Below are 12719 nucleotides of genomic sequence, written 5' to 3' on the forward strand. Positions count from 1 at the left end.
ATTTTGATATGGTAGATCAAGCATATGCTCTATAAGTAAAAATCTCAAGTTTTTGGTTGTTGTTAAATAAGTGTTTGTAGACGAAAAAATGAAAACCTTTTTGAGGTGTCAAGAAGCACAAGTTTTAAGATTTTCTATAAAACACTTTACTACAAGAAGCCTAAGTATCATTTTATTGCTTACCGGAATTATCATAAACCTTTATTATATACCAATTTATTTATTTATTTATTGTTATTTTAATAAAGTATCTAATATATTTTAAGGGTATATTAAGCAGCATATTTTTTAAGTTTTTCTTAATTATAGTAAGATATTTTTATAAAATTATAAAAATATAAATACAAGAATATCCGGAAATTAATAAATGAAAATTTTATACTCTGTAATATATCCAATATCTAATATCAAAATTCATTTGCTAAGATTTATTTTTATCTTCTTCTTGGACAATATTTTTTGTTTTGTACATTTTTAAAGAACTAATATATAATGTGGGAGTGGGATTCAAACCCAGGACCTCTAGGATGGTTGTGGGTGTAAACTTGACAAATTGTATTTAAGGTCATGGTGAGTGTGGGTGTAAACTTGACGAAAGGTCATGGTGGGTGTGGGTGTAAACTTGATAAATTGCGGAAAGGCAGCATCTTCCACTGAACTGGACTCCTACAAACCAGCCTGATCTGGTCCATATCTTGTTTCATGATTTGAATAATTAACAATGGTCTCTTTCTTTCTTGACCCACAAAAAAAAGAAAAAAGGAAAAAAAAGAAATAAACTATTTTATTAGAAAATTATACTTTCTTTTAAATGTAGTTTTAAAAATAAAACTAAAACGTGTCTTCTAATTTTATCATATTTTCATTTTAATGATTATTAAAAGCTTATACTTTAAAATTTGCAAATTTAGCTAATCATATGCAAAATCAATCCAACTTCAATGATTCATAGTATAAAATTAAAAGGAATTAAAAATCAATTTAGTGTAACCTTTGTAGGGCACATTGAAAAGAAAATAGGAAAATAAAAGAAGTTGACCGAAAACTCTAAAAACGAAGGGGAGAGAGGACAAGAGGTAGAGAGGCGAAAATGCCATTGGGAAAATATTACTGTGATTACTGCGACAAATATTTCCAGGACACTCCTTCTGCTAGGAAACGCCATCTTCAAGGTCTCCAGCACCTCAGAGCCAAAGCTCTCTGGTACGACTCCTTCAAAGGTATATATATATATATATATATAATTTATACATGATATATATATATATATATATGTATGTATATGTATATAGTTATTGATTTTGAGTTCAACTGCAGATCCCCATCAACCTTATGCTGAAAGCTTCGGCAAAGGGGTTTGCAACCGCTTTGTCAATACGGTAACGACTTCTTCCTCTCTCTCTCTTTCTCTAATCGAATTGTCCTTGTTTCATTATGTATACCGAATAATGGGTTGGAGGCAGAATTTGGATTTTCTTCGATTAGCCACTAGTCCTAGAAATTTTCTTACATACTGGGTTTGTGGCAGAGATTTACTCTTTACATCAAACTTTTGGGTTTCTTATTAATATGTTTATGTTTGATATTATTATCGCATGGATTATAGGGATTTTGCCAATATGGGGATTCTTGCAGATACGTTCATCCCATGAACAGGATGCAGAATTTGAATCCTCAAGGGATATCGGGTAAAAATATTAGACATACTATCTGTTTTGTCAATTGCTTGGTTAATGATCATTTTATTATTATTATTATTATTATTATTTTATTTTATTTTTTTATTTTTTAAAATGAAATGAAGTGGAGAAGATGTTTCTAATCTATTTGATCGACCATTTGGTCACAGGTTTCGCTGATAGTAGTCAGCTACCAACTTTTCAAGGAAATCAATTATTTGGAGGTAGCTCTGTGCCAGGTAATTTGAAATATATGTTGCTGAGATTCAAGAAATTGATTGTAAATTTTGCTCTTGTATCTTAGTTGTGCAGACAACCATGTCAAAGTTTTATTTCTTCACTATCTAACTTACAGGATTAATCCTTAAAAAATGGCCTGTGTGCTTGTATTGGTGGTTTTCTCATGATAGTCATTGATTTGTTTTGTATGTGCTTCATGTTTGATGAAATAGTTATGGCCTTGTGGGAATTTGAGCTGTTCTTACTGTTTTCATAATACATATTTTATTCCTGCTGCTTACTCTTTTCTAGTTGTGATTTGCAGGTGATATGGTTAGAGATAGAATGGGAATGTCATGGGGTAATCTACCTCCATCACTAAAGCCTCCTCCAGAGTGCGGATATCCGATGTTTCCCTTTGTGGACTGGGGTTAGGCGTGCTGAGTTGTTTGTCTATAATTTTTCATAGGTAGTTGTATGGAAGCTTCTGGTTGTCAGAAGATAATTTTGCTTCTATTTATTATTCTCTAATGAAACATGTACTTGGTTCTTCCTCGTTGAAAAGAATTTGTTGCACCTATTGTTATTTGTTCTTCCTTGCTAGTTGCTGTCCTGGGATGTTTCACAAGTTGCTTATTTTGTTTAGTTCTTTTGACTTCCTTATAACAAGTTTTTTGTGGGACTTTGTTTTTGTTATGACATGCACACTATATCTAAATCCTTTATGGGGAAAAAACAACTTGAGTATCTCATAAAAGAGACAGACATATTCCACTTTATGCTTCGAGGAGTCAACAATTGCAATATTGCAACAGTAATAAGGAGTCTAGAAATTAACTCAGATTCCTGAAGGTTGTTACTTTCTTATAATTCCATTTTTTTTATTTTGATGCTTCTAGCAGACTTTTTTGTGCTGTTTGCTTGTTTTTGTTGCTCCATCAAAATCTCTTGTCTTTGCTTTTTAGTGAGAATCATCTGATGAATGTTAGCATTCTACATGTGAGGGGGTCAGTTGTGCTTCAGCACAACAGAAAAGACAAAGGCAAGGCTGGCAAACAGCATGCACATTGCTGTCAAAATGAGAATGTCTGCGCCTATTCTTTCGTGGCGTAGGCTTCTCACTGATGCCATACATAAGATCCATCTGGAAATATTGGGCACTTGCAAGCTGATGTGCAGTTTTTTGTATCACAGTAAAAACTGATTGAGGTCAGTGCATTCATTGCATATTGGAATGGGTTGCTCCAATACATCCACTGGTAGAATTTTATATCTGATAGCACAACTACTACCCCAGAAGCAGAAACCCAGAGTGATGTCACGATGGACATGGCAAATGCAGCTAATGTTGGCACTGGTGATAGGAAGGTGATCATCATTCCAAAGTAGGTCATGCAAAGTGTGAAAATCAAAAGCACTATCCAATACATTAGGAGTTCTGCGGCAGATCCTGTCCCAGTACCTGCCATGCCATTCCCAATTGCTACAGCTGCAAGTGTTGCGAAGCAGATGTAAGGAATCTCACCCATTGCCCATGATCATGGATAGAAGATTGGAAGATACATTCCAGCTCTTTTTTCTCTCAAGTATACTAACTTGTCTGTGCCAAGCTGGGGAATAACATTGTTTGCTGAAATCACTCCTATGAGTATAACTTGCATGTAGATGTATAATGCTCGTGAAGTTACCCTATATTCGTCCTTATATCCAATTTGGAAGTACAGGGAACCCATTAGAAGACCTATCATCACGCACACTATAAGTCTACCATATGTATATTGGATGTTCCTCCATAACAATCTTAATGTTCTTAGTAGTACTAAAAGGGCTTGCTGTAAATATGGAGCTGGGTAACTAGAAGATTTATCCACCATTTCTCTGTTCTTCATCAACTCTTTTATACTGAGAATTTTTTTATTGTTTATCTCATGTAAAGAGCTTTCTTGATAGACCTCAGCGAAATTCATTTGAGGTGATGCCTCTCTATTTAAATTCCTAATCCCAGAGCTCCCACGACAAATTGAACTGGACTTTCTCTTGTGGAATAACGAGGTGCCATTGGGATTGATGTGAAATATGCTAACAATTTGTGGCAGTTAGATCCTGTTGGCCCAAAGTATGCTTGATTTCCTTCTCCTGTTAGAATGAGAACCTGATCAAAGAAAGAGAGTGTGCGTGCATTAGGATGTGATAGAGAGGCAACAATGACTCGCCCTGAATTTGACACTTGTGAGAATTCTGAGGATGGATTGGATTTCTGTGATATCGAGACCTGAAAGTGGTTCTTCAAGAAGGATAAGACTTGGATTTGCGGCCAGTTCAACTGCAATAGTTATCTTTTTGGCTATTTCAAATGTCTTTCTGGTGGCATCATGAAGAGAACCAACAAGTTTGTTGGTGTAGGGCAGTAAATCAAGTTGATTCAGAACCAGTTCAACATGGATTTGGTGGCTCATGGGGCTAATTCCTTGGTCAAGGCGAAGTGCGGCACTGAATTAAAGAGACTCACGAAGAGAGAGGTAATGTTGGTGGGCATCAAGCTTCTCAACATAGCCTGTCAATCTAGAGAAGGTTGCACTTATCTTGATACCATTTGCCTGGAGGTTTCCTCTGATGCTTCCAGTTAGAGGTATTCTCCCAGCTAGGCATTTCAGAAGTGTAGTTTTACTTCTTTTAGAACCACCCAATAATGCTAGCATGGTTCTTGGTCTAGCATAGCCCGTAACATAGTTGAAAACTGATGTGTTCTTTTTTGTTCCTCCATCGTACCTGAAACATGAATAAGTGGACTTGAAAGTACATCATTTAGTCGGTCTCTGAAAGCTTTATTTTACATGGCTATAGCTCTTAGTGGTTCTTAATATTGTTTTTTAACTACAATTTAAAACTTCTTTCAGATTAATCTAGGTGCACCAGGTGTGAAGTTGGGAAAGGATGTAGTAAGTAGACTTCATAGTTTAAAGGATAAAGTACTAGACCTTGAGAAAGATAATTCCTCAAATAGAAGGGTAACTGGCTTCACTGGAATGCCTAGCCCCTTTCTTTCCAGGTCAACACGAAAGTCCTCAATCCATTTCTCGACTCCACCACTATTATCATCTTGTTGTAGCCTCTCTTTGAAGTTTGTGGTCCATAACAGCTAGAAGAACTGTAATCATCAGATTGCTCCTTATGGCTACTGTTTGGTTGAAATTCACTTTCCCTGTCTTTCTTATAGTTGCTAAGCACTGGACTGTTTTTAAGGTGGGGTAGTCCTGGGCTCATTCCAGTAAAATCTATTTTCTTCAATCCTAACAGTGTTAACAAATTTGCAAGAACAATCCAACCCAAGAGAATGGCAAAAGGTAGCCATGGTCTCTCAGCATCTTCGTAAGCTCATAAAAATTCAGGTAGGCATTTCCAACTGTCATTGTATGATGTTTGTCACAGAAAGAAAGTTGACCAAGGTAGTTGGAGCAGGGCTCTTTGTAGTCCTTGTAAAATTGGGTTCTGCAAAATGAGACATTAGCCCAGTGAATTGGGTTCACATAAGTAAGCCATTTCCAGTATGTTGGTATATTGGATGGGTAGATCACAAAGCCACTGAAGAGTAGGAAGATTGAAACAAGTAGACCTGCAACAGTGCATTGTTGGAAGTGTCAGTATGTAGTTGATAGATTAGAGGGTTAAACAGTATCAACTTAAAGGATTAAAACATAATCTGATGTACTACTAAGGTAGTTGGGTTTACATATTAATGATAAATTAAATGCTTAAAAGCTATTTATGGATAAGACTTGACTGCTGGAGTACTCATGGTGTGTGAAAGAAGACCCACCATCCCTACCATGTAACTTCAGATATGCTAACTGCTTGTGTTAACGCTTCAGTTAGTGAAACCACATTATCATTTAAACTGCTATCTGATATAACCAGATATCACTTGTTTTATGTTTTCATAATGCTTCTTAATGTATCAAAAATCAGTCAAGGATGTGATCACAGGAAGAACATTTTCTCAGAGGAAAAGAGTTACCTGCCAAAGCGTTTCCTACTTCTGGAATTGAAGAGATGGTGCTGAGTAAGAAGAAGACTGATGAACCAAAATACGCTACTAAGAAAAAGAGAACCAGATACTCAAATAATGGTCCCCCATGTCCTGCCAGTGATAGCCCAGCAAAAAAGTGAACAGAGAGAGTATAGGATAGTGCCTGCAAAAATTAATATGTATCTGAGTTCTATGGGAGCTAAGGTTAATTCTATTGAGAAAAAGTAATAGTCAAAGAGTACTTCTAGGAGGGTCTGTGGGAGATTGACTATGCCGTTTGCAACTATGTAAGAGGAAGTTCTGAAGAATCTCTGGTTGCGATGCTTGTTAAAAATTGGCCTTTGAAGCATGTAGACAGGAAGCTGTACTAAATTTATGAGCATTATGGTCATGGTGGACACATACCCTAGGGCTCTTATTGAGTTCATTTTCTGTTGGTTGTATTCACCCCCAAGTTTGTAAAAAAGTGTCCCTGCTAACAAACCCAGCACAATGGCCTGCAAGGTTTAAAGACAGATTAATTTTATAGAAAGATATTTTATTCTTGATTAGGATATATGATTCTGTCTCCATATATTCTTCAGTCTATATATATGTATATGAATATATTAACATAACCCAATTATGGACATGGCTGGATAATTCTTGTTGGGTTAATTTTAGTACGGAACCAAGAAAGGAATGTGTGGTTCTGTCACTTACCTGCAACAGTCTTAATTTTATTAGAGAATGCAGTCTTTTCGTGATCTTGATTTGCCTGTTGATCAGAGTCCTAGTGGATTTCCACCATGTCTGAACAAAGGGCCTCTGAAACTGCTCCCATTGTGCTTGGTACTCATCTTCCTAGGTAAAAAAATCGAAACCATAGTCATTATTAGTCAGAAAAATAATTTATTTTGTCATTATTTATGTATGTCTGCTCGTTTATTTGTGGAATAGATGTTTGGATTGTAAATTCCTGCTCTGTTGCTTCATTTGTATCTGTAAAAAAAGGAAGATACCTCTTCTCTGTATCGTTCAACTTGGAGACAGATGCGGCCCTGTGCCCGCTTCAACATGGAATATGCATGCGAGGTCTGTTTGTGCTGCATATTTTTGGTTCCTACTGAAAGGTATTGCATTTCATCATTAATTGTGGAAATTGCAGTGACTAGATCTCCAACCTGAACTCTTCCTGTGCTCTCAATTCCCCCTGGGTGCCCTACTTTGTTAGAGATCTTGGAAACCACTAATTCTACAACCATGCAACCATTGGAATTGGTATAGTATAATGGTTTTTCAGTTGGAAGAACCTGTTCAAGTTGTAACTTATAGAATCCAAAATTTGACTGTAAAAACATGTAAAGTAATTGCTGTCATATGCTTGTCTCTCGCCTTGGATGTGCATCGACGGGGCAGTAGTACTTGGATGGTGTTTTAAGAGAGAATCCGAGCTCGGCCTCACTCTCCACCCAATAGATGTGCTTCACTTCGTCTTCATGAACGATTCTCATGATATCTTTGTAGTGATCTGAAGCCCTGTAGCACTCTACAAGCTCTTCTAGTGTATAAGAAGTTGCTTCTGGTGCAATATACTGGGAACCATCTTCACCTGCAATGCCTTCGAGAAATCCACTGGATTCCACATGTGATGGCTTTATGTACCTGAGCATTTAACCGGGGGACTGGTTTTAATGTCATCTGAATATGTTGTTACTGCAACTAACTTTGTACATGTTAGCTGCCATTTCTTTACAACTAAAACTATACGAGTTTATGGTGCATACTAACCCTAGTTTGGCAAAGTAAGGAATGATGAGGGCCTTGGAATAAAACTTGCCCTTCACTGAGTAGTATAATTCTATCAAAATGATCAAACACTTCCTCTGACAGTTGGGTGAGTGACATAATTGCCAAAGATTGCTGAATCCTGCTAATGGCTCTTATGGTGTCCACTAAATCATATGTAGCTGCTAGATCAGAGCCTGAAAATGGTTGATCATAAAGCATGACAGAATATGTTCCGAGTGCTAATTCTGCAGTTGTGAGCCTTTGGTGATCAGTATCTGAGATACCTTCTCCTGTCAGTTTGTGTTCTATCTGCTTCAAGTTTAAGGTTTCTAACACATATTCTAAAAAAGGATTCTGTCCTTCCACCAATGCTTGCGCAAAGAATTTTCTCATCTGAGGAGTGAAGTTCTCTTGTCGAAGTCCCTGAGTGCAACCCTGAGTGCAGTCCCTTGCAAACTCATTGAGTTTCCCGAACAGATAGAAATGGAATGTGGCTGCAAAATTTTACGAGGAGGTGAAAGTAAAAGAAAGTGAGAACGCTACTGATTGTTTGAATGTGTGAAGGGGGAAACCTGTTAGCATATGAAGACAATAAAAACCTGACCTTGGAAAATTTGGAATTGATAAAAGCAGTGTATTATGTGTTCTCTTGGTGGTTCCTTTGATAAATTAATATCTAATTGGCTTGTGGGTGGGTGGATATGAAATCAAATTTTGATTTATAATGAGTATACACATACACATATAATTTTGCCCTCGTGGGTGAGGTGGCTCATATAATCCATAAATTACTTATAACCAAATGTTGGGCGACATTGCCCACCATTGCAGGACTATATATATGTATATCTATATAAATATATATATTTGTATGTATTTTCTTTTCGAAGGTTTATTGAACACTTACATGTTAAGTTGTCTACTAATGTATGCAATGAGTCTGGTGAGACAAATATCAGAGGTATCCTTGTCATTGTACATTACAGAACCTTTCATCATAGAGTTCTTATTTTCTTTGACTCTTCCTTCCAGAATTTCTAGGAGACTACTCTTGCCACTACCTGTAAAATTCCATGAATGAATTATTTTTCATGGAAAAAGGATATTGCACTCCTATTTATAATACTTGTGAAACATTCACAGCTTGGCTAATTCTAGTGCCTACCTGAAAATCTACATTTGTATAAACGGAATTTTAAAATGTTTGTTTTTGAAACCAAAAAGAGATAAAGAGAAAGAAGATACTCATAAACCATGAAATTGTCAGTCTACCTGGAGGACCAAGTAGTAGGGTGATTGAACCAGGCATTATATACCCATCGACTCCCTTGAGAATATGCACCCATATTGAATTGTTGGTCCTAAGAAGAGTCTTCAGGGGCCTACAAAACACCCTACAATTTTGCTTCCAAAAGTTTCATATTCATTTTCGGAGACCTCAAAAGTTTTTTCTATAGTTTATGTTGGAAATCGAACTACCTGCAAAAATATATCAATCATTTTGGGGTCCATGAGATGTTTAACTGCAACACATGAATGTTTTGATAACTTATATGACAAATTATGCACCAATATTGAATGAAATTCGTTTTTAAGTTTGAGTTGATTTGTCACCAAAAAAAAAAAAAAAAAAAAAAAAAAAAAAAAAAACTTTGTCAATTCTATTTTTCACTTGAACAGTAGCCATTATGATACAAAGCAAAAGGGGTTGAAGCTTGTCTATATGGTTATGCATTACCTTGTTTTCCATTTTTCTTCTACATTCTTTGTCATTGTTTGATTTGTTTATTATTTATTATGAAGGTGGGTCAATTTGAATTCAGAATTATTGTCCTAAGAAATAATGACTTTGCAATTGGATTATCTCAACCAAGAAATATTATTGGTTGACCTTAGCCGGTTAAAATGTGTATCAATAACCTGATATTACCATTTCCTAGAGTTAGTGATCTTGTATAATCATTAATTAGAGGCTTTAAATTAAATGATCAATTAATTATAAGTTAGATGATTCTGAATCTAGACAAATCTTATATTCATTTTTATGAACCTATGGCTAGTCGAAGGTTGTAGGCGAATATTGTTTTAGAAAGTAATAATATTCAGCTTTTCATTATACTTTTTAATTAAGTAGTTGGTCAATTGCATCATAGATACTGATTTAAATCCATGCTGCTTACGACAGCATTGCTTATAGAAAAGTTATTCTAGATATATTATAATCTATCCCCTGGTAAGAGGAAGAGTAGGTCAGAAATATTAACCATCCTTTTAATAATTTAGTCTATTTATTAGTGACTAAATTATTATCTGTTCAACATTGCTTAACCACTAATCATTATTGTATTTAGTGACTCTATTCATTTATATATTTCACAGTATAGCACCAAAAGAATTAAGAATGAAGGGAAAAGAAAAGAAAGAAGTAAAATCACAATGTAAATCATGGTATAGAAAAGTGAGTCTCTAAGGTGCAAGCATGTTTTTGATGGTATGGTGACGACGTTCAATAAAAACATAAATTTTTTTGATATTGGCAGCTATGCATCTTAAATTTTATCGGAGTTGACACATCACCCTAAATTTTTTTTCCTAGTATTATGCATCCCAAACTTCTTTTTTCCTTACATTGTTAGTTCTTTTGTTAAAAATGCTTAACGGAATCATCACGTGTTGCGCATATGATCATCAAATAAGGGTAAATCAGGTCATTTTGTTGTTCTCAGATTAGAAATTAAAGCTTAAAAAATGGAATTTTAGCCCCAATTTTGAAAGAGATATTGCATTTTGAAATGCCTTCATTTTTCTCTGTCCTAAAAAAAAGAGCAGGAATTGTGAAGAGATAGCCATGGAAGGATACAATCGGTTTCCAATTCGAAAGCTTCTTTGCACACGGAATAGTGCAATTCATTCGAGATGTGAGAATCGTCGATCACAATCGTCGGCATTGACTAGATCGCAGTTTTGGATGCCGGTGGCTGCTTGCACCGTCCGATATTGTTGATTTCAATATGAGAAAGCTGCTCTAAAAGCTGATTGAATCTAGACCACAGTAGAACCTCTAACATGCTCGGCGGCAAAGGTCTCAAACCCGATCCAGCACTATCGTCCTAATAGGGCTTTAACCCACATTCCTCTGAACCACCATCACGTTAGCTCCATCCGACGATGATTCGTAAAGCACGATCACTGGGTTGAAAGGAGAACGGTCGCTGCCATGTCTTTCACATGAACAAAGCTTCCCTTTCCATTCCACAAACCATTAGAACCAGAATTTGCAATTAAAAAAAAAAAAGACTTATTGGATGGATTTTCAAGAAGTCTTCTCTACGAAAAGAAAAATCATCTTCACTCGAATAAGAGAGAAAAAAAGGGATAAGGGTGGTGTCTAGGAGACAAGAAAATGAAGAAATTAGGACTTTCTTGGAAAAAAAGTTGGACAAAACTCTAAGAAACTTTTCTGTTCCTTTTTTTTTTTTTTTCCTTGATTGTTTATATTTTATAAGTTTTCTTTTTAATTTGTATGAGAGAGGTCAAATTTTCCTTTGGAAAAGGGGTTTTGAAGAAACCTGAGAACAGTGAAATGACCTGATCTACCCCCACTTGATGATTCCGTTAAGCATTGTTGACAAAAGAACCAACGGTGCAAAGGAAAAAGAAGTTTAAGGTACATAATGTCAGTAAAAAAATTTAGGGTGCAATGTGTCAACCCCGATAAAGTTCGGGGTGTATAGCTACCAATATCCAAAATTTTTTACCTATTATTTGGCTTATTAGAACTTTATATATTTTGGCTTTTTGAGTGTAAAGAGACTGTTCATCAATGTTGATATTAGAAAATAATGATATAAGAATACCTGTTGAGGAATTGGAGGTATAATTCTGGCCACATCACGTAGATAACTAACAAATCCATCCTTCAACAAGTAGTCCATTCCTAAAAGCTCCTCACTTCTCTTCCTCACCCCATCAGCACCCTCTTCCTATATTACTTCCAATTCTCCGTCATCATTTTCACCATATTTTTGCAATGTCTTTCCAGCCTCATCTCTCAACCCATGCTTCTTCAAGCTCTCATACATTCTTAGTGCCATATGTCTAGCTGTCTCAAGCGATGCATTTTTGACATTTTTCCAAACTTCCGGTGACACTCCACCAGAGATTTTCGGCGTCTTGGCTTAACTAGTGCTGCTTGTTGATATTGCTGTCACTGGGGTCATGGTGCCTGTGATTGGCAAAGTCACCACGCTATCATTATTCATGGAATACTCACTCTAAAAAGATGATGGTCCAGGAGACTGGATCCCTCCGAACTCAACATCATCCCGAACCCACCACGTAAAGCTTGAAAAAGTACTTGAAGAGTAGTCTGCCATTATTTTCTTCAGAAAGAGTTTGTGGGAATTAATCATTATTGAAAGGTCTTGTTATACATGGTGTTTGAAGCAGTACTAATTGTCGCAAAATAATATGAATATAATATGAATATATGTATATACATGTGGATCTGCAGATGTAAACAAAATACAAGGAAAATAAATAAATCAAAGATTAGATTTGAAACCTGTGAGCCTTAGTATTCGATATGCTTTTGATGAATTTGTCTGAGGCCTGTGTGGTACCACAGTTTCCTTAAGACAATTTCCGTCCCACCGGTGCAGATGTTTCCCGACGGTTGTCTCCCAGGATATAACGGAGTCTAAGCTTTTGGACATAGCACCTCCAAAGCTTCTCTTCGAACTCTCAGTATACCTTTGCTTTACCACACTCCTCTGTCTCTCAAAAAATTCCAAACAAAAAAAAACAATTGATTTTTTTTTCTCTCTATTTTCAAAACTCACGTAGGAAAAAGATCCTTTTCCACAAAATCCTCCCAAATCTTTTTATTTTCTTCTCCTTTTTTTTTTTCTTATTCCAAAAACAGTTTTCTTATTCCAAAACTGTAAAACCAATTATGACAAGCCCATTAATGGCCTTATCAAATCATTCACATTAATATTTAATTAAAAAAAAATTTAATTAAA

At 35.8% G+C, this 12719-nt stretch overlaps 1 protein-coding gene across 3 annotated transcripts; it reads left to right on the forward strand.

Annotated features, from left to right (window-relative positions):
- Window positions 1–986: 986 nt before the first annotated feature.
- On the forward strand, window positions 987–6480 carry LOC107411643 (zinc finger CCCH domain-containing protein 3). Of its 3 annotated transcripts, none has more exons than XR_007239248.2 (7): window positions 987–1220; window positions 1318–1379; window positions 1607–1688; window positions 1850–1918; window positions 2224–2367; window positions 2864–4527; window positions 4806–6480. XR_007239248.2 is itself a non-coding variant. In XM_048468831.2 (5 exons), exons 1-5 carry the CDS (start codon window positions 1091–1093, stop codon window positions 2331–2333), a joined length of 453 nt encoding a protein of 150 aa, XP_048324788.2. In that variant the 5' UTR covers window positions 990–1090; the 3' UTR covers window positions 2334–2580. The 3 variants fall into 3 exon arrangements, 1 of the variants encoding a protein (XP_048324788.2); XR_009634544.1 differs by having other exon boundaries at window positions 2911–4527; XM_048468831.2 differs by lacking the exons at window positions 2864–4527; window positions 4806–6480 and having other exon boundaries at window positions 990–1220; window positions 2224–2580.
- The last annotated feature ends 6239 nt before the right edge of the window (window positions 6481–12719 follow it).

The sequence above is a fragment of the Ziziphus jujuba genome, chromosome 10, assembly GCF_031755915.1.
Source record: "Ziziphus jujuba cultivar Dongzao chromosome 10, ASM3175591v1".
NCBI lineage: Eukaryota > Viridiplantae > Streptophyta > Magnoliopsida > Rosales > Rhamnaceae > Ziziphus > Ziziphus jujuba.